This window comes from Astatotilapia calliptera, chromosome 12 (assembly GCF_964374335.1).
Source record: "Astatotilapia calliptera chromosome 12, fAstCal68.1, whole genome shotgun sequence".
In the NCBI taxonomy this organism is placed as follows: domain Eukaryota; kingdom Metazoa; phylum Chordata; class Actinopteri; order Cichliformes; family Cichlidae; genus Astatotilapia; species Astatotilapia calliptera.
The window spans coordinates 37,551,466-37,578,695 of NC_137433.1; the positions used below are offsets into that span (position 1 = coordinate 37,551,466).

Genomic DNA, 27,230 nt, shown 5'->3' on the forward strand with positions numbered 1-27,230 from the left:
CACAAAGGAACCTTCTGACCAACTTTACACAAACATCACATTGGGGAGACATGTCAGTAAACACTCCACTGCAGGCAAGTTCAGTAAACAAAGCACAGGGTCAGGGAGCTGCAGTGTTTGTAAAGTTTGAAAAAATAATGCAATCCTATCTATCCTTCCACATGAGGCCAGCTCTCTGCACTCTCTACAGCTGCTGTGCATATAAAACAATGTTATTCTCAAGGCTCGACCTGCATATACTGCAGGATGCCTGTCGTCCACAAACTGCCTTCTTGTTACCATGGTGACTTTCATCAGCGCACACACACACACACACACACACACACACACACACACACACACACACACACACACACACACACACACACACACACACACACACACACACAGGATTCCCAGAGAGTAATCCAATTGTTTGAGGTGTCCTGAGGGATGACCCAAAAGTTGCAGCAAGTTCAAGTTTTAAACTGGTGTCATTTTTGGATTTTATTAGTGCAAAAAGTGTTTGGCATCACTTTATTTCAAATGACAAAACCCCCTTGCTAAAACAGCTGTGTTGCCATACTGCAACTCCCACAGGGGGGGTGCAGTTACTACTGCACGATTTCTTACCACAAAAAACCGAAGTACAATGCACAACATTGCTTCTTTAATAGAAGGGCAGCCTATTTGAAGCACCCACTAATCTGATATGTTCGACCCTGTGCCACTCGCTCCACCGGTCACCCACAATTTAAGTTTAATTATAGATTAACATGGTTCAGTGACACATTCATTACTTGGTATGAAGTTGGACCATCAAATCAAAGCTCGGTCCTAAAAGTCTGTAAAAAAAGAAAAAGATTTAAAATGAAGAGCAAATGTGGCAAAATTTAAGAATGAAAATAAAACATCACAGTGAATAAATTAATTAAGAAGAAGCCAAGTGTAAAACTGGGAACGCCAGTCATACCTAAATCAGCTCTTTGTGGGAATGACCCATCTTAATACTGGGAGACAAAAGGAGCAGGGAAGCAAATACATGCACATGCATGCCCTTCAATAGGTGGAGAAGGTTTAAAAGGCTACTTTAAACATGTCTGCCAGCAAGATCTGCATCGCTTCATCTCTGGTTCTAAAAAACCTAAATGTGGATCATGTTACTACAATTAAATCATTGGGTGGGTAAACCAAATTGGAGTTAACCAAACATGTAAGTGCTTTTCTCCAAAAATAGTGTTTCATTGCATATCTGCGCAAACAAAAAGAAAAAGTGAGATGTTTTCAAAATAACACAAAGTGAAGGCAGCAATGAGCAAATATATAAAACAAAATATATAATGGGAGGAATTCAGTTAATAACTGAAGGGATAAGAGAGCAAGAAATCCATATAAACATCTGCATAATGCCTCAAGCCTTCTGCAACACTAACATACACTTTCACTACTGGTAGCTCCTGCAGCACAAGTGTAAAGCATAACCACGTCTCTCAGCCCACACGGGTTTCCCAGCCTTGCAGTCCTCTAAAGCACGCACATGTAGCAGCTCACAGCACCCCAGGAGTCAGCCTTTCCTCCATTGAGAACCACTGCACTTCTTTCCAGCTCACACAGGAAAGAAATACAGCAAGTCATGCTTTCTTCTGAGTCCTGTCTGCAATGAGACAATTTGCTCCTGGCGTGCTGAGAACTGAACTCAGAGTCTATGTTCCTGTGATTTGTGTGTGTAAGTGCACTTGGCTGCACTGTTCACCACCAGTTGTTCACATTTGAGAGTGAGAAAAAACATTCTTCATGTGCAGCTGAGGTGAATCTAAAATCTCACAACTTTTGTGCAATGTGCTCAGAGGCAAGGTCAGAATATCAGCACTCGTCTGCACAGAAATAAAAAGATAAAGAGTTTTATTTACATTACAGGTTAAGATTTTTAAAAATATCTTGCTTTTCTATTTTTTTCTACAGTTTTAAACTCGCCGAGGTCTCACATTTATTCTGAGAAATAGAGAAGATGTTCAGCAGGTTATCCCGTTAATACACACCAGCCTGAGAGCCTGAAGCCAAATAATCCAGCAGACCGACTGGTAAACTAAGACTTCAGGCTGCAATCACTACAAGCAGAGAAACTGTCTCAAGAGAGAGTCGGCACACTTTTAGATTCAGGGTTGGTAACTAAAGTTTATTTAAAGACAAAAAAGAAAAGACATTTCTTTTAGAAAGAGAAAAGAGTGACTGTCAAATCTAAAGGTTTTTTTTGTTGCTCAGCAGGTAACATGGAAAAATGAAAACACCACAAGATGGCAATCACAGTCCTCCACAAACGCCGCACAAGCCTAAATCAATTTTAAAAGAAATACTATGATATTAAGATGAGGCAACATCTGCTAATACTTTCGTGAGAAAAAAGTGAAAAAAAAAAAAAAAAACAGCTGACAAGTAGATTTGAGATCAAGACAAAACAGGAAAAGGAAAGAGTCCAGAAAATACAAGCAGCATAAAAGCAAAAGTTTTAGAAAGTACAGCAAAGTTGTAGCAAAGCAGCAGGAAGAAAAATCACAAGGGGCAAAACAGAGACACGAGGAGACCGACAGGGAGGTGCAGAACTATGATTGGCTAACAAGTCACAGGCGAGTTTACAGGAAGCAGAACCAACTGAGACACACGAGCACGTAGCAAACAAAATAAACAGTAAATAAGAACAACGAGCGACACAAAGCTCACACAGACAACAGGGAGGGAAACACAGGAGATATGGTTTAAAAACAAACGTGTTTCATGATGAATCCTCACATATCAATAAAAGACGCAGCAATAACTGTGACTGACTACGACAATCGTCACAAAATCATGATAACGTTTATCTCACTTAATTGGTCGCTTTAGGCTTCAAAGATAAAGCATCTAAGGGTAAGGCAGCCAGGAAGGCCGCCATTAACGATGCTTCTGCAGGTTAGATCTTGTTGCTCAATAACTTTTTCTCAATGATTCAGACTTGAGCCGAATCAAACATGCCAGAGCCTGGGGAAGAAAGTTTGGGCTTTTAACTGCAACGCTTTCTCAGTGTGTACGCAGCAAAACAGCACTCTCTTCCATCTGCCATCTACAGGGGAGCATACTGTGTGCTGCACACACGTTTCATCATCAGAGTCCAAAGAACAAAAAAGAAATAAAATACAAAGTGGGAATTTGCATTAATAGAAGCTGATTTAGAGACAGATTAATACTTTCTTAACATATTAGCGCAATGAAAGGAACACATGCAGGAAAGGTCCACAGCAAGATTCAAACCAGTAACTTCATAGTTCAATTATTTGACCAACACATTAAACCCACAAACCACAAAGAAACCCAGATAAGAGAAGTGACCCTGTTAGACCAATCCCTTGATGAGGCAACAGTCAAGCTGTGGGAGCTGAAGCAGCGCAAGCAGGCGGGTGGTGGTGGTTTTAATGCAGCACAGCAGCTACCAAAGCAGAAATACAGGTTTTTAATGTTGGGCTATCAAGCCGACCGCATTTGGTCCAATTTGATCTCAAGTGAGCCACATCAGTAAATTATAAATAAATCCATCTATAGATATACAAAAGCAATAAATGCTACTTTTCATCGTTACACACTTAATCTTCTCTCATTACATTTGCATTCAATTATATGGTTCACAAATAGACCTTTAAAAAAAGCATAACAACACATAAAAATCATAATTTGTTAGTTCTTAATAATCCAAAACAACAAATGAAATGCTGTATGTACATGGATTTCCACTGGAAAGGCATTTTATTGATAAAATCTGAGGTTATTATTCATTTCTCTGCAGGGAAGTTCGGCCTCAGTCACACAGGTCTAAAGATTAGATGACAACAAAAAATTGGGTGGCAAGTTTCACCTTTCAAAACACGTTGGCTGCAGCATTGAGGCACTTTTACTTTGAAACAAGTGTGCGTCACACTTTTTCTAGTTTCACTATTGCTCGTTGATTAGTTGGTGGGGGCAGACAAGTTTCTGTCTTCAGTGCAAACTATGGGCAACCAAGCAAACTGCTGGCACCCAAAGCAATTGCAAGGTTTTGTTGTGCAGCACCCTGATTTAAGGACTGATTTTAGCTAGCACCATTCAGCAACAGACAGCAACCGCTCTCCAACTGGTTGGGGAATAGCCAATTTTCCTAGCGACCAGTGGTTGCCAGGGGAGTGCAGACTTAATAAATTCTGGCATCTCAGGGCTTCCATAAATTTGTTGACCGTGGCTTTGAACATTTTTAGAAAACATCCACATGACTATATGGGGTGTTGTGTGACGGTTCCTGAGGCTATGTTTTACTGCGCAGACCATCTGTGTTCTGCCCCCCCACACTTCCACCATCACAGACAATGACATTTAAGAGTCAGCAGCTGGGCGAGATCGTGGCGATATCACTCAACCATTAGCCCGTTCATCCTCATCCTCTAATCCCACCCCTGCGCCCCCGACGTCACAGCATCAAACACGGCTGGATCTGCACAAATCCCACAATTGCGCTCTGAGCGGCCGGCAGAGCGCACCATGTGCCACGAGAAGCGCGCTTTCAGGCGACGCGCTTGAACGTGGATTGGTACGGAGCTGAGTGAGAGAGAGAGACTGGCTTCTTTCTGTTTTTTCTTCGGTTTCATATAAATATGTCTCATTCGGAGAAAAGTAGAAATTTGGACATTTTCTTTAAATGAACGCTGCCCGTTGAGGTGAAAGCAAACAAGGTAGGACAACATCATAAATAAGGCAATGGTGAACATTTCAGTGTTTGGCAGGGCGACGTGAATCTGTAGAATTAATTTTCAGTAACTTTTACTTATCTTCAAGCTGAATAGTTAAAACTGGACAGCGTTTAAAGCTCGTTGGGGCGTGTAGAGGCAGGGAACAAGTGCGCATCCATCCAAACCATTATCACCGCGTTTTTGTCCGCTGCCTGACAGGACGCTCTTTGTCCAGGAGCGCTCAGTCATTCAGCTCCTGAAGTCTGCATCCAATTCCTCTCCTGTGAGATTTACTGGGAATCTGAAGAAGCGATATTATGTCCTGATTAACTTTAATGTTTCATTAAGTGATGTGCGCATAATGGTTGCACAGTGTGTTCATGGAGCTGTCTGCTCGCCTCGATGCATCAGGCAGAATGCTGCTGGATGGACGCGAACTTAACGAGCTCCTGTGTACGTGTTATCATTATCATTAGTGGGAAAGAGGATCATGCACAGTCATCACTGGGGACTTTTGGAGCTCCATTAGAATTACATTTGAATTGTTTGATTAGTTAATAAAAAAACGTAACTTCTTTTCACCTTTTTCATTAAAATATGAAATTTAACTGGGTTTGACTCTAATTAATTAACTTCTAAACACGTAATGAGCTCCTCTTGTCTCATGCAGACGAAGGTGGAGCATTAAAATCTGAATACAAACGTGCACAATGCAGCTCTATTAATGCCATTACAATGGCTGCTTTTAATACATGCTTAAAGAATGATGAGAAATGCAAAATCTGGGGTTGGTGAAAGATGATGAAGGACTGGATCTGACATTTAAGTTTATTTTAAGCTGCATGTTTGACAAACATTAGAGAAGGCAAAAGGATCTTATTCGTTTTTGAGCTACATTTCCAGTTACACCCTGGATAAATGCACTGTGATCGCAAGTTCACCAAAAAATGATCAGTGGCATATTAGGGACATGAACACAGTCTGGAATTCCCTTGCGGCTCCCAGCTCATATGCAGTATCATGTGAAGAGCATGTTTAATGACAGCAGAACCTCCACTGTTTATTGTAATAACTTTATTGTTTAGTGAACATGAGTGAGAGGAGGAAGCTGCTCTGAACGTGGTCTTCTGCCTGCTAAAGGAGAAGCAGTTATGGTTGGATAGTGAGATTAGTGTTTAATTAAGAGGTCACGATCAGTCGATTGAATTTTAGAGGGTTTTTTAACATTAAGATGTAAATTTGTTTTTTCACAAAATGTAAATGTTTTAACATGATAACATGTATTGTTGGGCTGCTGTGGACCACTTAACACAGTACCTCCCCAGTGCAGTAATGTAATTAGTAAAAAACCTTATTTTATAAAGCCTTATTTTAACGCAGATCTTAGTCAGATGACTGAGACGAGGCTCGTTTTGCTGGTCAGCTCTTCCCCTTTCATACTTGTGCTGTTGAAATACAGAGAATTACCCAGATAGAAGGATTGATACACTTTTATGTTGAAGTTCAAAAGCTTTTAGCACAAACCAGAACACAAACTGAGAAGTTATCATGTGATTCCTGAGGTCCACCTAATGTGCTAATGTTGTAAACCCGCTCAACATTTGGCAATAAAACCCTTTCTGATTCTGATTCTAAAACCATGTTTAGATATTTCCAGCTTACAAATGATTTCCTTTGAAATCCAACAATGTTTCTGACTGAAATTTCATATAGTGGTGCTTTCTTTTACCTGCAGTATATCTGCTGTGGAAGTAATTCACTGAAGGAGGAAGACACTTCAGTTGCACTTTATTTTACAGTTCCCTAGTGAAGTGTCACACAGTGTACCAGCGGCATCAAACACAGAAAAACACTCATACACTAACAGATTCAGACACTCTGATTAGAAACCGATCTCCAAAATGGACTTGATTTTGTTGGAGGGTGGGCTGCTTGGAGTGGCTGATATATCTGTGTCCACAGCACATGACTGTCCTGCAGAATTCAGTCGTTTTCGCACTTTTCTCATCGTTATAGGTAATGTGGTGGTTGACAATGTGAACATAGTGTGAAAAGATGGCTTCATAGCTGCACAATGAAGCTTTAAAGTGTAGTGTGCATTAGTATGTCCCCACCAATTATACTGAAGGCTCAGCTGCTGTGGGTTAGCACATTAGGACAAGGACTGAAGTCCTTGAGTGTTTCTGGGTCAAATTTTGCTTCTCATATGGAAATTAGCATCCAAGTCTACCATAGCTTGGAGCCTGTAACAAGCATTGTTGCCTCCTCCTCACAAACACTAGCCGGCTGAGTGGGGAAAAGCTCTTTTGCCCTTTTCGGCGACTTTCTTCCCAAAGGTTCCTTAGAGCAAGTGATGTCCTTGTAATATCAGTCCTGGGGTAACTGTGGTGCTTGGAGCCAGTATGTGAGAGATTTAGGAGATTTGTGCAGACCAGTGCACAAGTCCACAGTGTGTAACATGCACAAGGCAACCAAAGGTGCTACCTTTTCTAAGGGTTTACAGGTGATAGACCAGCCCTGATTACGCTGGAGCTTAGTGGTGCTGTTGATACCGATGCAATTTTTTAAACCCATTTGTTCTCTTGTTAAAAATCATCTTTAAACGCAAATCTTTTTTTGGCTTTTCGTGATCTGGAAGTTCATCCATTCCTTTATTACTTTATGTCTGCTTTTTTGGAGATTCCTGTACCTTGGTGTCACCTGTGTCTTTAAACACGTTAACAGAGTTCAGCAGCTAGATTTTATTGCTGATTTCTTACATTTCCAATATCACATTTGGAGTAACAAGGTAACCATCTTTGCAGTCACTGCTCCACAGCTATGGAATCACTTAATGCTTGAGATAAAAGGAGAGTCTAGGCTCAAAACCACCTTTACTCTCTGGCCTTTCCAACCCACTAACCTCTCATTTGTTGTTATATCTGTAACCCTGCTGTCTTCTGGTTGATGTAGTAGTAGTTATGTACCTGCTACTGAAGGCCACTTAATTCTGTATTCTGCATCTCCACTGTTTACTTTACATTGTACAGTGGAACCCCGACTTACGAAATTAATTTGTTCCTGAGGGTCTTTCGTAAGTTGAAAATTTTCGTAAGTCGAAGCACCCGTCGCGCCTTTTGAGTGAGGCGATGCTGAACGATAGGCTGTAGGCTAATTGCTAACTAGAACAACAACACGTTGTTCAAGTGGAACAGCGAAGCGCAATTACGAAAGCCAAGGGGTTGTCACATGATTCGGAAGGCATTGTGGGCTCAGCCAATCAGAGCCAGCGGATTTCGTAACTCGGGCAGAAATATTGCCGTTCAGCGCCTTCGTAACTTGAATTTTTTGTTTAACGGGGTATTCGTAAGTCGGGGTTCCACTGTATTTGTATGTATTTTTAATGTAATTACATTTAATGCAACTGTATTCTTTGCACAGCAATTCAAAAGCTCAATTTTAATTGTGCTGTGTAAATCTGATTTTGTTATACCTGTGAGAGGAAGTAAGAGACGGCCCCTTTTTTAACTTTCTTGGCTGATTACATTTTGCTTTTTAAAAGTTACATCTGCTTATTACAATTTTTTGAGGTTTTTGATTTTCTGAGAACTATAATTCACAGCATACCTAAGAATTTTTATAACAATCTGCAGCAGCTATTAGAACCTGGAATCAAACCTCAGAAAAACCTCAGGTTACTGGACTTAGGTTAACTTTTGTTGATTGATCTAACTGAAAGTGTAGCCAGCTTGCATGAGTCTGTAACTATGTTGCAGTTTAGTTTGCACTGGGCTTTCTATGCGGAGCTGGGCTTTTTTGTGCATTTCAAACAATGGCAGCTAACACTGAGGTGATCCACCTGCTGTTGGACTGATTAAATGTTGAATAAGACTTAACATAAAAAAAGGGTTAGAATCGACAGAGTATATACATGCATTGGAACTGTGAGAAACAGAAATCAGGATGTGGCTACACTGGCAGATTAATGACTATTACATTAGAATTATAATTTATTTGCAGGCTATTAAATCCTACACTTTTTTGAAAATAATATCTTATATCAAATCACAGAAATGCAGAGACGCATGAAGAAGAGCTCGATACTTCTATCAAAAAGGTGTTACAGAAACCATTTGTCAACAACACCAAATGTGATACACTTAACTGAAGGGGAATTGTTGATCTTGGGTTCAATGATGAAATTGTAAAAACTGTGATGCATCATAAAGGAGACTCAGAAAATGTGATGGGAGGATGACGGTGATTGAAGGAATCAATTTAAGACATCAGCAAAGCACAGGAAGTCAGCTCCAAAGTAATATTGTGTTTTCTTCCATCTAGACTTTCATATTACTCCATGTAAGTAACATCCAATCATGACCAGACAGTTCAAATCAGACTTAATGATTCTCAGCAGCTACCCTTATCTGATCCAAATCTCTTCTATATAATTTCTTGAGTAGACGCTATCACAGCTGTTAATTTGCTGTCTGCTTGAAGGCACACGAGTGTGACACTCAGACAGCTGAGAGGAGGCTGACTTTTTCATTGGCCCATTTTGTTGTTCACATATAATCAATAGTTATTTTACTTTTCTTCACGTGTGTCAAATTCAGGTGGACCTACTCTTAGAAAACAGATTAAGTTCTGTACGAGCAGAGAGTAAAAAATGAAAGTGTTAAATTCATAGCTTTTCATTCTAACATCAAACATGATATGAGATACCAGTACAAGGGAGGGAGGCTGTCAAAAGGTTTAAGAGACTGAATAAGCCTGTCAGAGAGAGAAAAAAAATAAAAAAAAGCTGAAAGACTGCAGAAAGCGCCTCGAGGAGACTGTTGTTGTGATTAAATAAAACTGAATTAAATAGAGGCCAACTAGAGTGGATGACATCTAACCAAGGCAAGACCCTTTTTGAGGGGGTAAGCGTGTCACTGTCAACATTTACAAACCAAAGTTGGCTTAATGAATAGAAACACATTCAGGGTTTATTACAAAGCATAAACCACTGGTTTCACTGAAAAAGAGGAAGATTGCTTGAAACGCTCTAAAAGAGCCTTCACAGTTCTGAATGCAGAAGGATGTCAGAGTAGAAATGATTAGCCTGTACTTACAACATGTTCACCTTTGAAATGTTTTCGACAGCATACGAACATAAATTCACAATTGCGAGTTTGTTGACTTGGTGGGTAATTTTTTCTTTGGCATTTTCTTTTTCCCTCAACAACCATCTCATCTCGTTTTATAAAACACAATTAGACAGCGACAGCAGGATCCCACAACAAGAGCTGCTCCAGTGTGGCAATGCTCGGGTTGAAAAAGTGAAGGGGGAAGAAGTGCTCTTTTCAAGTAGCAACACAGATGGAAAATAGGACAGTGAAGTAGCGCGCTGCTGCTGGCACGGGGCCGGTTTGACATGTATTGAAAGAGATGCTGATTTATTTATTTTATTAAAAAGGCTTAAACAAAATGTTGAGGAAAGGTTTGATAATCTCATTTATACCAGAGACTGAAAAGATGGACACAGCTTGGGATCTGTAAAGTGAAACAAGTGGTTGTAAAACCAAGTGCAGCTGTTAAGAGGACGACTGGGAAAACTTAATCCATCAGCTTTTCCAATAACGAGTTTGAGTTGCAAGTTTCAAAGTCTTATTGGACACTTTAATATTTTCATTTTGTACTTCATAATGTACGGATGTACTGAATGCTGACTATACTAAACTACGTTTGAATAATGGCCAATAAACGCCCAGTAGGTAAAAGTTGGACAAGAGTTGGCAGTTTGTCTTGTAATGGGAAGGTTGCTGGTTCGAGCCCCGGCTCCGACAGTTTCGGTCGTTGTGTCCTTGGGCAAGACACTTCACCTGTTGCCTACTGGTGGTGGTCAGAGGGCCCGGTGGCGCCAGTGTCCGGCAGCCTCGCCTCTGTCAGTGCGCCCCAGGATGGCTGTGGCTACAATGTAGCTGCCATCACCAGTGTGTGGATGTGTGGATGACTGGATGTGTAAAGCGCTTTGGGGTCCTTAGGGACTGAGTAAAGCGTTATACAAATGCATTTATATTTTAAAATCAGACTTACTCCAGCCTGGAAAACCTCAGGGGATAAAGTACAAGCAGTTACAACAACGTTGCTCAAAATGGAGCTTTTAAAAAATAATTTATCATCACCTCCATTAAAATAACAGACAAATAAAACACAGCGGGTGATCAGATAACCATCAGATACATCAGCCGACTCGAGCTTTTTTGATAAGAAATGATCAAAATCAAAATGTATCTGCCCACACTCAACATCTGGTATCATGCAAAAATCGCAGCATTGTTGTAACACAATAAAAACCCAACACGCTGCACTGATGTGAGAGTGAAAGGAACAAGGTTTCATCACAGATTTCTCTGAACTTTATCATTCAGCTACAAAGGCAGAAAACTTCTCTTTGAAGAGGTGAGGGTATTTCTTTTACTTTTAGAGGAGCATTATCTTTCTTCATTTTGATTTCTTCCCGTTCTTGTGTAACATTACACATTATAATCTGACAGGATGATATGTTTTTAAGGTATTTTTGTACTCCTTAATGGGTGCTTTTTTAAAAGATTGGGATTAAAACTTTTTGATTAAGCTTATAGTTAAGGCTGGATCAGGTGACCTGAATCCTCCCTTAGTGATGCTGCAGTAGGTCTAGTCTGCTGGGGGATTCTTCTTCACTCACATCTTTTTTGTTTGTTTGTTTTTTAAATACTATTAATCTCTGGCTCACTTCCACAGTGCGTCTTTTTCCTTTCTTCCTCCCTAACCCCCAAGCAGATGGCTGTCCCTCTCTGAGCCTGGTTCTTCTTGTTTTTCCTTCCCACTGTCACCAAGTGCTTCCTCATAGGGTCATCTAATTGTTGGGGTTTTCTTTCCAGTATTGTAGGCTCTTACAGTATGATGCACATTCAGGTGACTGTGACTGTGATTTGGTGCCATGTGAATAAAACTGAAATGATTTACAACACTAGAGAGGGATTCAGCCGTGGTCAACAAACATGTTTTCACCAAAAATCCTTTAACAAACCTTCGATTGCAGGATTTTACTTAATACAAAACTAATCTTAAAATAAATAAATAAATACTCCAGTACCTTCTCATTGCACTTTTCTAACGACTTTTCATATTACAGGGTTAAAATGAACGAAGGATTTGAAAACAACTTGACTCAACTGAATGACAACTGGACGTTGTACAACTCCTCCCTGGAGTCTGTCATACCCAGGAGCAACATCACTTATGTTGGATTTTACCTGCATCAGCCATCCACGGCAGCCATCTTCATCGTGTCCTACCTGCTGATTTTCCTCGTGTGCATGGTGGGAAATGGAGTGGTGTGCTTCATCGTGCTGAGGAGCAAAAATATGCGGACTGTTACCAATTTGTTCATCCTAAACCTTGCCGTGAGTGACCTGCTGGTGGGGATTTTCTGCATGCCAACAACGCTTCTTGACAACATAATTACAGGTGAGCAGACAGTAATAGAGGTGTGTTGCTCTTTTGTGCTATCAGTGGCAACACTACCCAAAAACTACCTGGTGAAATTGCATCAAATTTGAGAGGTTGAGCATGGAGTAGGGAAGAAACTATTACCTTTTAGCACAGAGGAATTTCTGCATGTGGATTCTTATAAATTAGATGATTTATTGCTTCTTGCTTTCTGATAACCCAGATAGAGGACAAACTTCTATTGTGATTAACATCCCGAAAGGCGTATTTAAGCTTCAGTGTGTAGACTGAACAGCAATAATGGACAACAAAATAAAAGGTTGCCAACATGAAAGTTAAAATCTAATTTCCTTGATGAAAGTTTTGCAGATTATCTGCAGAACTCAGCAAATACTAATGAACAGAATCATAACCAGCTACTTACCAGGTTCTGAAGCAGAAAATAACCACTTTTTGGTAGCGATAGAACATCTTAGAAAGATTTGGTATACCCACTGCACACATAAACCTAAATTACAAATGAATGTTAAGGCAGCCGGAGTATGGTAAAATCCAGTCACTGCAGTGGAACCAGATCTGATTCCTGGTATCCTGAAACGGCCACCGAGCAGAAGGGTTAAGGTTTTTCTGTCGTCTTCACTTTTGCCCTGTTTTACCAAGACTTGCTTCACATTTCAGTGATCGCAAAGAAAATGCTGTATGAAAAAAAGTGTTCTCACCATCTTTTCCAGAGTTCAACCAGCCATTTAGCTTTCTACTGTGAAATCACAGCGTCAGAGCTGCTGGCTTTGAGTTGTATTAATGTGGACTACCCAAGTTTTCTGTAGAGCCATCCCTTGCTAAATGAACCTTGTGAGCACTGAGACATGACCCACCGCTTTCTTATCGCCTGTGGTGGTGAGAAACAGAAGAGGCTCGGCAGAGTTGAAATTGTGAGCTGAGATGGAGAAACCGGGGCTTTTTCCACATTGTGCTCCAATTCCGTTTGACAGTTGGTTGCTGATGACTAAATCACACATGAGCAATTTTTAAGGCAAGTGATAGTAGCTGGGGGTTCAGATACTGTCTACAGTTACACATTGAAATTAAATGACTAAAATTTTCCTGACAATGATTTTATGATAATTTACTCTTGGAAAGTGTTTTCAAATTCCTTTGATTCTGATATGAAATGACAGTTTCAAACTAAAGCCCACGAGCTTCTGTATTTTGCTAACAATAAGAATGTCAACTGAGTGACAACGAAATTGCTTTACTCATTTAGAGCAACAATTTTGGATGTATAACGAGAGTGGAATCTGCAATTAGTGATTACAGTTACAGACCAATTATCCACATCTTTCCTCTTTGTAAGAGCAGATATTTGGTATGAAAAAACCCCATTATAGTCTGAATCAAGAGCCAAACCAGACATGTGAACGTACAGCTGGCTGGAATTCTTTGTGTGATTAAATTCCTGCTGCGATGACATAACAATGAATTTAATCCAGAAATGTAAGGGACGGCTTGCACCCACCAGCAGGAAGCATATTCCAGATTAGCTTTCCAGTAGATTATCGCATTAAAAATTATGCAGAGTTTTAGAAAAATCTCTTTCAGTGCGAACCTCTAACCTCAACAGTTCAAGAATACACCAGTGGGTAAGCATTTGCTGCACTATGAATGGCACTGGAACAGCTAAAAATAACAAAAGCATTTAATAAAATAAAGCGTGTATGCAATCCCAGTGTCATCCATTAATAAAAGAAACCTAGAAGAGAGACATGTCAACGGAGTAGGAATTGAGCTCTGGAATCAACACCTGCCGAGCACAAAATAATAGAAATAACAGGATAATAGTAATAATAGAAAAAACATCAGTAAAAATTATTTTGTGATGTAGCTTATTGGAGAGAATGATGATTACATTTGGCTAATAATAGCAAGATTTTTGCACTTGTGCAACTTGGATATATCCATATCTGCAGGGGAACAAACGTCTTGCACAGAAGAAGCCTAATGTGTAAACACTGAACCCAGGAGATACAAGTATACCGACCCCTGCTCGCCACCTCTCACTGAGGACGACTTTACAGACCGTCTTTAGGACATAGGCTTCAAAACCCGAGCTGTGCGTTGAAGAAAGCATGACTATATACAACTGGCATCTCTCAGCCTGGTGCAATAGCTCCAGCTGCTGCTGTTCGAAGTGCCAAGAACCAGTTTGGATCTGACTGCCCAGACCTCCCCCCCGACTGCTTCCCCATTCATATTGCATCAGACACCAGTGGACCCCCCAGCCAGTAGGAAGGGTGATTGGCAGGGCTGGCCTATGGGGCTGTCTCTGGTTGAGGTCAAGTATTGACCAAACTCAGGTCATCTGCAGAGCACGTCTCCATACAGAAATCTAAAATATTTGATTAGGCTTCATCAGATATGGATTTTAAAAGGATTACACTTTGGTGGGAGGTGCATGCTTATAGGTCATAATTAAGCGGGGATCCTGATTGCTTTCCAGAATGCATTAGCCTTTGCAAAGGATGTACCACCCGAGAGCTTTACATTACCTGACTCTCTTATCAGCAAGATTATAGAAAAAATGAAATGTGGATATACCATCTTATTATGTGACGCCACCTGCAGCCATAACTGTTTTTGATCGCTCCAGAAGGTGATTATGTGAAGATTCTGTCAACATTAAGGTGTCATGGCCACACAATTTCATGCAATCATGAAATGATAAAGCGGGATAGGAGACATCAAAATGAAGGCCTGGTTCAATAAAGGGAGGAACAAGTGGCTGATGACCCCGACCACTAGATGCCTATTGCAACACTTTTATTTTTTGGGTCTGTTCTGAGAATTCATGAGTCAGCTTGTCACATTTCATGTTACACAAGATAGGATAACACAAGATGTTTTAGAAGAATATACTCCAGTAAATTCTCTGCAGTTTCTTTAGTGTGTTATGTTGCATGACCTAGTGGAGAGGCCGTGTTAACAGGGCAAGAAAGATTACCGTCGGCGTCTCCAGCAGATTTTTCATGCCACTGAAGATCCAAACATTTGAGCAAGAAGGGAGCCCAAAGTGATGATCAGGCGAAAAAAGATGGCCCTCTATGTTTGCTGATCGACTGTTGAGATTTGAGTAAAATATCAGTGGACATAATGGTAAATGTGATGCAGCAGACAAAAAAAAAAGGTTCAAGGTGAGTCAAGCTGCAGTTTGTATGAGGACAAAATGAAAGATTCATTCAGACGCCAGCAGGCCAAAGAGCTTTTGGCACAGAGATGAAAATTGAGCTCACTCAGCTGGAACGTAAAGGGCTGTGTCAATCATAAAGTGGGCAGAGCTCATCACCAGTCTGCCTGCACTCCATCTTTCAGTTCTTTCAGTGTTAGGAGTAGGATACAGAGAAATTCAGTGGCATTTGGCCAATAAATCACTCCGACATCTCAATTCAGCTCTGCTTTCCATTATTGCGTCAGAACAGATTAGATGCCATTGTAATCTGTCTGTCTGCAGTTTGCATGTTACTCAGGCTGCATGTATGAAAACATGACCTTATGCATAATTTTTTCTCCTTGTAGCGTAATAGTCATGTGTTTACAGTGATCGTGCACCGAGCTTCGAGTGCAGCCAAGCATGGGCGACCTACAGCTGAGTGATAATGCACGATGCATTCAGGCACAGACAGAGTATGGGAGCCGCTGCTGCTGATACTGCGCTCGTGTGCTGCTCACACCTGTAAAGGCTCAGGGATGTGATGCATATCCTTTTTTGTATGTTAGTTTCGGTTGTCAATGAAAACTCTGGGTGTTTGATTTATATTTAAAATTTCACAAATACCAAAAAGATATATTTCTGTGAAAAAATGTGTTGATGAGAGATTGTGGACAAAAGGAGAAAAGCACAACTTAATTTTGTAGGCAATAATTAAAAGTTAGGACAGGGGCGACAAAAACATGAAAAGTGATAATAATACATTTTAAAAAACACACAGTGGAACATCTGATAACTAAGATGTTAATTAGTAGCATTATTTGGAATAAACAGACATTTCCTGAGAGGTTGCAAATTTAATAGAGACTAGAAGAGGATCACCACTCTGAAGGACTGCGTGTGCAAACGTCTCACAATTATGAAGAATTTTTGGTACATAAACAAGTAAATGTGAGGTTCGGCCTCTCAGGAGCACTCTCTCTGCGATCAGGAAAACAAGTAAAAACTCTAAAATGCAAACAAACAGATGCATAATGCACATTTTCGAAATGCTGATATCTCCTGGGTGCTCAGCACTCAAATCTATGTGAGCTATGAAACTACAGCTAAGCCCTCAGTGGCTGAAAACACCTAGAAATGTTGTTAAAAGGAGAGGTGATGCAACCAGAGGTAACTTGCCCCCATCTCACCTTTCTGAGACATGTTGCTGGCATGAATTTAAAAATGAACATACTAAAATGTGTTTCTGCATTTTTAATTCACATTTTTTCAGCTTTTTTGGAAACGAGACTGGATTCAATGTTAATGGAGGTCAGGGGTCAGGGCTTTAACACAATGAAGTGAAGCAATAAATAAAATGTACAGCTCTCCATTTGACAATGAGACTGTGAAGCTTCCCAACACCAACGAAAAGCAGTGCGATGACGGTTACAGTCATCTTCTTTCAGCTATAGTGATAAGAGGCTCTTGTTTAGCCCATGAGTGCTCTGAAAAGACTGGACTACTCGCAATCTGCCGCAGTTTCTAAGAAAGCTTTCATCTACAGCCCATGTGATGATGCTCTAGTTCACCGTGATTGATGGTATTGAATCTGCATCAGTGCTTACTGGCAATTCAAATTATATGAAAGAGGCATCGCAAGAAGATTAAAGACGCCCAAAAATCTGCCTGCTCGTCTGCTCAGCACTGTGAGCAGATTTGGCAGATGCTGTGTAATTTTGGTTAATAACATATTGTGTGTAACAGAAGTGCACTATCGCACTGTATAATATAATTTTGTGAACAGAAATTATTGTAAAAAACAGTAACTGCAGACCTCCAGCAAGAAGGAATTGGTGTTTGAGGATATTTTTTATTATGGAAACCGTAATTAATAATGACACTAGACCGTGTCTGCTGGTTCTAAATCCAGTATGCGGATGGATGGCAGCTCAGGATATCAGCATATTGTCTGCCTACACAGAAGAAATTTGATGAAAGTGGGTCTGTCTCTGCCTTATTTAGAGTTTTCTGTTCTGAAAGGGATTAAGAAGCTGAGCGTATTATGTAGACAGCTTGTTAATCTGTTTATTCCTTAAAAAATGAAAGAAAGGAAGACAAGGAGGTAAACATATACACAGTGAAATAAAAATACGCTTTCAGTCCAGTTATTTCTGCCATTATATTTATCTGACATCATCCATGTAAGAGAGCAAACTTCCAGATCGTTGTGCTCCCAGCTGTGCGAGGCTTAATCCTCAAATAATTTACATAGTTCAAAAACAAGACTATCCCCTCCTCTTTCAAATCCCTTATTCTGTTTCCTAGATATACATTTTTATATCTTAAACCAGTAATTAATTCATTATGGCAGTCCTGGCGTTCCATAGTAACAGAGATATGCCTTATGTTATTATTAGAAACTGAAAAGAAAAATTATTTCATTAATTTTTTTGTATTTCATTTTGATCAATTAATTTTAATTTCAGCAGGTGGTATCACACTCGAACAGATTGAACACGGACTGAACAGTGGGAAATACATGATTTAAACCTCCCTATACCACAAAATATTTTTTTTCATTGTAAACAGCTGTGTTATACTTGGTGAGACTCTAGAACTTAAAGAAATATACATATTTTTTTAATTATTAGTAATTGTTTGTATGTACTGTTAACATATACTGTTTTATCAAACAGCCTGAGCTTATTAATATTAAAAACATTTCACCGTAATTTTGACAATAATTCTAACAATGTTTTGACATTTTGTTAAAATTAAAAGTACGGTATGTTTTAGGTAATATACAGTTGTAAATCGTAAATTCAAATGAAAAAAGCAGGAAAGATTGCCATTCATACAGAGTTATTATGTAAATTGTAGGGTGATTCATTGTAAATAATGTTACAGATTTTTCCTGTTGTTTTCAAAGACAATGTGCCATATTACAGTACATTAATTTATTTTCAACATATTAGCAGTGTAAAAATAAAAGCAAATCACCATTTTTCAATTTACAGAAATGTAATGTCCATATTACAATAAATTACTCTTTTTGATTTAATGGTAATTTACCATTTTACAGTTATTAACTGTCATTTTTATGTACATTTCTTACAGTGAGGTTCATTTTCAAACTCAAAGAGCCCTCATCAGATCCCCCAAAACGTAGTAATACTGCTGGTGGGTGGAGATAGAAACACTATTATAAAGTTCCCTGAAAATCTCGTCCTATAAATGTTTTTCTCGTCACTGTTCAATGCCAATATTTTAAACCTCAGATTTCAACTTCACTAATAAGAACAACACGCTCTGCCAGGAACCCCGTGAGGTTTGTTAGTCTCATTCAACCTTCATCTGGTATAACAATTAATTGCAAGTGCAGATAAATGGCTCATATCAACATCCTTCTAGCCTGCTGGCCTCTCGGGCGCTTGTTTGTGCAGTGAAGCTCCTATATGAATGAACTGGAGAGGGATTCACACGTTTTACTGAATGCTTAAAAGCATTTTCTGCAGATTTTACTAAACTATTCTTGCACAAAGGGCGGATTGAGGATTCCTTGAGTACCGTGTTTCTTCTTCCTGTTCACTCTGTACTGATGATTGTCTGCAGGCATATTAAACATCAACACTGTAGGTGTTACTGTTACCAGCATCACTGATTACGTATTGTTCCCAATCAAAACACTTGCTTATGGCATTAAGACAAATCCCCTCAGCTTCAGCGTACACTGGTGAGTTTGTGGGTGTAATCTTTGTTTTCTCGTTTCTTATTCTTCTCCAGAATTTACATAGGTACTGGAAAACTATCATATAGAGCAGTCGTGCCTCTCAGGCCTTTGCATACATGTGGGTCGCATAATTAAGACTAACCGGCAGTGTTTAACACTATGGTCTGGATTATTAAAAGGTTGTTTTGAAAAGTGTTTCCTAAATGGCCTTCTGGCTTTTTCAGAACTCACTGGTTAAATATTTCTTAGAGGAACTGATGGTTTCTTCTGTGTCCCAGAAGTATGCCATTACATGAGAGTCACAGCCTGGGGCTACAGTCATCATGCCAACTGTCACAGTTTGTTGTCTCAGTAGTAAATCAGCTGAGTGCATCTCTCTTGTCAACAGGATGGCCTTTCGGAAGCTTGGTCTGCAAAATGAGCGGCATGGTTCAAGGCATCTCTGTGTCAGCTTCTGTCTTCACGCTCGTCGCTATTGCTGTTGACAGGTAACGTAGATGTATTTTATCTTTTAAGCTGCTTTTGAAAAATATAAAGGTCGCAGCGTCTTTTATGCAATTTGTTCAATATGTGCTTTCCATGAATTTGTGTAATTAAGTACTTTGAAGTCCTGTCATGATCCTGGGCTTTTTGTGAGCTTGTGATTCCTTTTAGTTGTAAGAGTCTCTCGTTTGGAATCTGTTTGTACTATTTTTATATTCTCGTCCTCCTTTGTCATCCCTCTGTCTCCTCAGTCATGTCCCCCCATCTGTTTGGATTTCTTTTTCTATGTCAGTTCGGTGTTTCTTGTTTCGTGTCAAGTTTGTATATATCAGTCAGTCACCTGTTCACTTAGTTCCTGTTTAATTTGCCAGTCCCTTGTCTCATGTGCTTTGCGTGTAGCTTTGTTTCACTCTGTCATGCTTCCCCTGATTTAGCTCAGCTGTGTTTCCCCGGTGCGTCACATCTCCCAGATTACCTCTTGTGTATTTGAGCCTTCAGTTCTCCTGCAGTTCCACCCCCAGCTTTATTTAAAACAGTCTTTTAGAGTGAATGATATCATTAAGCTTATGACAAAGCTCAGATGGGTAATAATAATAATAATAATAATAATAATAATAACTAGAAAGTGCATTTTCTGAAGAAACTGCAGTGTGAATGCTTGAATCTGAATGTATGCACTGAAATGAATTAATTGCTGAATGAGTTAAAAATATTGAATGAGATTAAAAAAAAACCCAAAAAAAAACAAACGAATTTAACCTGAAAACAAAGGTGCTGAACTGCTAAAAGCTGAAGGTTACACAGAAGAAGGAGTTGGAAAAAAACTGAAAATGTTTTAAATGTAAATTAGAAAAACCTAAGAAATGAGAAAAGAACATTTAGAGTCAGAAAACATCTGAAAGAATATTAAAAGGTCATATTCTTTGAATCACTGAATGACTAAAATGTGATCCCTCCACTTGGACCCACACAGTTTAAAAAGTTTACATCTCTGAGCTTTGAAAGACAAGATGTTGGAAAAAGAACAACGATGGCGACGTTTTGAGGGTAAAATGATGGCTTTAACACTGTGGACACAGCAGCAGTTGAAAGAGAAGTGCTTAAGATGAATCTTGGCAGAGTGGCAGGCAGAGCTCGTTAAGCAGGCAGGTGTGAGCCTGGTTGCTATAGTGACCGCACCCAATGGCTCCATACACACGTACACAGACATGCGCCTCACTTTTGCTGCTTAAAATGAACAGAAAAGTCAGGCCGAAACAAATTGTTCCCAAATGAAAAGTAAAAGTCGTATTGACAAAATTCTTTCACCGTGAGTGACAGCAATGTCCAGTCTACTGAATTCTCAGTTTTCATGCCTGTGGAGTTTATTATATGGACGTGGTGACAGTGTAAAGACACCATGCTCTTCTGATTTTCAAACGAACCTTCTGAGCCATTTTAACATTAGAGTCTATGGAAGAGTTGGAGGGAGGAGGCTGTGCATTGGTGACATTTACGAAAGAACCATAACACCTAGGACAATAGTAAACACATTGGATGAAAGAGGACAGCGATGGCTACGTTTTGAGGGTAAAATCATACCTGTAGAGCAAACGCTGCAGACACAGCAGCAGTTTTAAAAAAGATTTTAAGATTAATTTTTTTGCTCCTCTCACTCTAGCAGTTGAGCTGCCTCACTCTAGCCCCAACATTCCGTCCCATACACACCCATTATAAACTCTGAAACGGGTGAAAAAACATCATGAAACTTAAACTGGAACTGAAGAAAAAGTATAATAGATATTGAAAAGATAAATACAAGTTGAATAGTTGAATGTCTTGTCTTCGTTTTAAAGTTTGAATGGTGGCTCTATGTCAATGTATGTGGAAGTAGATACAGTTTAAAGAGGAGGAAGTTGAATGAGAATTTGAAGGGTCTCCCCATTGAAATACATTATAAATTTTTGTTGAAAAAAGTTGAATAAAATTAAAAATATAAATGTTAAAAATGAGAAAAATAGAAGCAATGTTGTCCAAAAGAATAGGAATCTAACGGTGTTTGAATGGTTTTTCTAAGTTGAACGGTTTTGAAGGAGATAGATTACAAAAAACGTACGGAATACAGAATAATAACTAGAAAGTGCATTTTCTGAAGAAACTGCAGTGTGAATGCTTGAATCTGAATGTATGCACTGAAATGAATTAATTGCTGAATTTTGAGTTAAAAATCTTGAATGAGATAAAAAAAAAACCGAATTTAACCTGAAAACAAAAGTGCTGAACTGCTAAAAGCTGAAGGTTACACAGAAGAAGAAGTTGGAAAAAAGCTGAAAATGTTTTAAATGTAAATTAGAAAACCCTAAGAAATGAGAAAAGAACATTTAGAGTCAGAAAACATCTGAATGAATATTAAAAGGTCATATTCTTTGAATCACTGAATGAAGAAAATGTGATCCCTCCACTTTGATCCACACGGTTTAAAAAGTTTAAATGCCTGAGCTTTGAAAGACAAGATGTTGGAAAGAGAACAATAATGGCGACAATTTGAGGGTAAAATGATGGCTGTAACACTGTGGACACAGCAGCAGTTGAAAGAGAAGTGCTTAAGATGAATCTTGGTACAGTGGCAGGCAGAGCTCGTTAAGCAGGCAGGTGTGAGCCTGGTTGCTATAGTGACCGCACCCAATGGCTCCATACACACGTACACAGACATGCGCCTCACTTTTGCTGCTTAAAATGAACAGAAAAGTCAGGCCGAAACAAATCGTTCCCAAATGAAAAGTAAAAGTCGTATTGACAAAATTCTTTCACCGTGAGCGACAGCAGCTTCTAGTCTACTGAATTCTCAGTTTTCATGCCTGTGGAGTTTATTATATGGACATGGTGACAGTGGAAAGACACCATGCTCTTCTGATTTTCAAACCAACCTTCTGAGCGATTTTAACATTAGAGTCTATGGAAGAGTTGGAGGGAGGAGGCTGTGCATTGGTGACATTTATGAAAGAACCATAACACCTAGTACAATAGTAAACACATTGGATGAAAGAGGACAGCGATGGCTACATTTTGAGGGTAAAATCATACCTGTAGAGCAAACGCTGCGGACACAGCAGCAGTTTTAAAAAAGATTTTAAGATTAATTTTTTTGCTCCTCTCACTCTAGCAGTTGAGCTGCCTCACTCTAGCCCCAACATTCCGTTCCATACACACCCATTATAAACTCTGAAACGGGTGAAAAAACATCATGAAACTTATACTTTTTCTTCAGTTCCAGTTTAATAGATATTGAAAAGATAAATACAAGTTGAATAGTTGAATGTCTTGTCTTCGTTTTAAAGTTTGAATGGTGGCTCTATGTCAATGTATGTGGAAGTAGATACAGTTTAAAGAGGATGAAGTTGAATGAGAATTTGAAGGGTCTCCCCATTGAAATACATTATAAATTTTTGTTGAAAAAAGTTGAATAAAATTAAAAATATAAATGTTAAAAATGAGAAAAATAGAAGCAATGTTGTCCAAAAGAATAGGAATCTAACGGTGTTTGAATGGTTTTTCTAAGTTGAACGGTTTTGAAGGAGTTGGCTTTCAAAAAACGTACGGAATAGATAATAATAATAAAATATAATAATAAAGATTAGAAGAACAATACTGTGAATGCTTTTCAAGCATTCACACTAATAACTAGAAAGTGCATTTTCTGAAGAAACTGCAGTGTGAATGCTTGAATCTGAATGTATGCACTGAAATGAATTAATTGCTGAATTTTGAGTTAAAAATATTGAATGAGATTAAAAAAAAACAAAAAAAAAACGAATTTAACCTGAAAACAAAGGTGCTGAACTGCTAAAAGCTGAAGGTTACACAGAAGAAGGAGTTGGAAAAAAACTGAAAATGTTTTAAATGTAAATTAGAAAACCCTAAGAAATGAGAAAAGAACATTTAGAGTCAGAAAACATCTGAATGAATATTAAAAGGTCATATTCTTTGAATCACTGAATGACTCAAATGTGATCCCTCCACTTTGATCCACACAGTTTAAAAAGTTTAAATGCCTGAGCTTTGAAAGATACGGTGTTGGAAAGAGAACAATAATGGCGACAATTTGAGGGTAAAATGATGGCTGTAACACTGTGGACACAGCAGCAGTTGAAAGAGAAGTGCTTAAGATGAATCTTGGTACAGTGGCAGGCAGAGCTCGTTAAGCAGGCAGGTGTGAGCCTGGTTGCTATAGTGACCGCACCCAATGGCTCCATACACACGTACACAGACATGCGCCTCACTTTTGCTGCTTAAAATGAACAGAAAAGTCAGGCCGAAACAAATCGCTCCCAAATGAAAAGTAAAAGTCGTATTGACAAAATTCTTTCACCGTGAGCGACAGCAATGTCTAGTCTACCTAATTCTCAGTTTTCATGCCTGTGGAGCTTATTATATGGACGTGGTGACAGTGGAAAGACACCATGCTCTTCTGATTTTCAAACGAACCTTCTGAGCCATTTTAACATTAGAGTCTATGGAAGAGTTGGAGGGAGGAGGCTGTGCATTGGTGACATTTATGAAAGAACCATAACACCTAGTACAATAGTAAACACATTGGATGAAAGAGGACAGCGATGGCTACGTTTTGAGGGTAAAATCATACCTGTAGAGCAAACGCTGTGGACACAGCAGCAGTTTTAAAAAATATTTTAAGATTAATTTTTTTGCTCCTCTCACTCTAGCAGTTGAGCTGCCTCACTCTAGCCCCAACATTCCGTCCCATACACACCCATTATAAACTCTGAAACGGGTGAAAAAACATCATGAAACTTAAACTGGAACTGAAGAAAAAGTATAATAGATATTGAAAAGATAAATACAAGTTGAATAGTTGAATGTCTTGTCTTCGTTTTAAAGTTTGAATGGTGGCTCTATGTCAATGTATGTGGAAGTAGTAAGAGTTTAAAAATGAGTAAGTTGAATGAGGATTTGAAGGGTCTCCCCATTGAAATACATTATAAATTTTTGTTGAATAAAGTTGAATAAAATTAGAAATATAAATGTTAAAAATATGAAAAATAGAAGCAGTGTTGTCCAAAAGAATAGGAATCTAACGGTGTTTGAATGGTTTTTCTAAGTTGAACGGTTTTGAAGTTATAGGATTACAAAAAACGTACGGAATACAGAATAAAATATAATAACTAGAAAGTGCATTTTCTGAAGAAACTGCAGTGTGAATGCTTGAATCTGAATGTATGCACTGAAATGAATTAATTGCTGAATTTTGAGTTAAAAATATTGAATGAGATTTAAAAAAAACAAAAAAAAACCCGAATTTAACCTGAAAACAAAGGTGCTGAACTGCTAAAAGCTGAAGGTTACACAGAAGAAGGAGTTGGAAAAAAACTGAAAATGTTTTAAATGTAAATTAGAAAACCCTAAGAAATGAGAAAAGAACATTTAGAGTCAGAAAACATCTGAATGAATATCAAAAGGTCATATTCTTTGAATCACTGAATGACTCAAATGTGATCCCTCCACTTTGATCCACACAGTTTAAAAAGTTTAAATGCCTGAGCTTTGAAAGACACGGTGTTGGAAAGAGAACAATAATGGCGACAATTTGAGGGTAAAATGATGGCTGTAACACTGTGGACACAGCAGCAGTTGAAAGAGAAGTGCTTAAGATGAATCTTGGCACAGTGGCAGGCAGAGCTCGTTAAGCAGGCAGGTGTGAGCCTGGTTGCTATAGTGACCGCACCCAATGGCTCCATACACACGCACACAGACATGCACCTCACTTTTGCTGCTTAAAATGAACAGAAAAGTCAGGCCGAAACAAATTCTTCCCAAATGAAAAGTACATGTCGTATTGACAAAATTCTTTCACCGTGAGCGACAGCCATGTCTAGTCTACCTAATTCTCAGTTTTCATGCCTGTGGAGTTTATTATATGGACGTGGTGACAGTGTAAAGACACCATGCTCTTCTGATTTTCAAACGAACCTTCTGAGCCATTTTAACATTGGAGTCTATGGAAGAGTTGGAGGGAGGAGGCTGTGCATTGGTGACATTTATGAAAGAACCATAACACCTAGTACAATAGTAAACACATTGGATGAAAGAGGACAGCGATGGCTACATTTTGAGGGTAAAATCATACCTGTAGAGCAAACGCTGTGGACACAGCAGCAGTTTTAAAAAAGATTTTAAGATTAATTTTTTTGCTCCTCTCACTCTAGCAGTTGAGCTGCCTCACTCTAGCCCCAACATTCCGTCCCATACACACCCATTATAAACTCTGAAACGGGTGAAAAAACATCATGAAACTTAAACTGGAACTGAAGAAAAAGTATAATAGATATTGAAAAGATAAATACAAGTTGAATAGTTGAATGTCTTGTCTTCGTTTTAAAGTTTGAATGGTGGCTCTATGTCAATGTATGTGGAAGTAGTAAGAGTTTAAAAATGAGTAAGTTGAATGAGGATTTGAAGGGTCTCCCCATTGAAATACATTATAAATTTTTGTTGAATAAAGTTGAATAAAATTAAAAATATAAATGTTAAAAATATGAAAAATAGAAGCAGTGTTGTCCAAAAGAATAGGAATCTAACGGTGTTTGAATGGTTTTTCTAAGTTGAACGGTTTTGAAGGAGTGAGATGCCAAAAAACGTACGGAATATATAATAATAACTAGAAAGTGCATTTTCTGAAGAAACTGCAGTGTGAATGCTTGAATCTGAATGTATGCACTGAAATGAATTAATTGCTGAATTCTAAGTTAAAAATGTTGAATGAGATTGAAAAAAAACAAAAAAAAACAAAACGAATTTAACCTGAAAACAACAGTGCTGAACTGCTAAAAGCTGAAGGTTACACAGAAGAAGAAGTTGGAAAAAAGCTGAAAATGTTTTAATTGTAAATTAGAAAACCCTAAGAAATGAGAAAAGAACATTTAGAGTCAGAAAACATCTGAATGAATATTAAAAGGTCATATTCTTTGAATCACTGAATGACTCAAATGTGATCCCTCCACTTTGATCCACACAGTTTAAAAAGTTTAAATGCCTGAGCTTTGAAAGATACGGTGTTGGAAAGAGAACAATAATGGCGACAATTTGAGGGTAAAATGATGGCTGTAACACTGTGGACACAGCAGCAGTTGAAAGAGAAGTGCTTAAGATGAATCTTGGTACAGTGGCAGGCAGAGCTCGTTAAGCAGGCAGGTGTGAGCCTGGTTGCTATAGTGACCGCACCCAATGGCTCCATACACACGTACACAGACATGCGCCTCACTTTTGCTGCTTAAAATGAACAGAAAAGTCAGGCCGAAACAAATCGTTCCCAAATGAAAAGTATAGGTCGTATTGACAAAATTCTTTCACCGTGAGTGACAGCAATGTCTAGTCTACTGAATTCTCAGTTTTCATGCCTGTGGAGTTTATTATATGGACGTGGTGACAGTGGAAAGACACCATGCTCTTCTGATTTTCAAACGAACCTTCTGAGCCATTTTAACATTAGAGTCTATGGAAGAGTTGGAGGGAGGAGGCTGTGCATTGGTGACATTTACGAAAGAACCATAACACCTAGGACAATAGTAAACACATTGGATGAAAGAGGACAGCGATGGCTACGTTTTGAGGGTAAAATCATACCTGTAGAGCAAACGCTGCGGACACAGCAGCAGTTTTAAAAAAGATTTTAAGATTA

General features: G+C 38.9%; 1 protein-coding gene across 1 annotated transcript in view; it reads left to right on the forward strand.

The window, feature by feature from the left end:
• The first annotated feature begins 3,675 nt into the window (after positions 1 to 3,675).
• Positions 3,676 to 27,230, forward strand: part of npffr2a (neuropeptide FF receptor 2a) — an 85,524-nt gene continuing 61,969 nt past the window's right edge. The window contains exons 1-3 of the mRNA XM_026188006.2: positions 3,676 to 4,709; positions 11,845 to 12,179; positions 19,464 to 19,563. Of these exons, the coding sequence (XP_026043791.1) occupies positions 11,852 to 12,179; positions 19,464 to 19,563 (428 nt within the window). The 5' untranslated portion in view covers positions 3,676 to 4,709; positions 11,845 to 11,851. The remainder of the gene's footprint in view (positions 4,710 to 11,844; positions 12,180 to 19,463; positions 19,564 to 27,230) is intronic.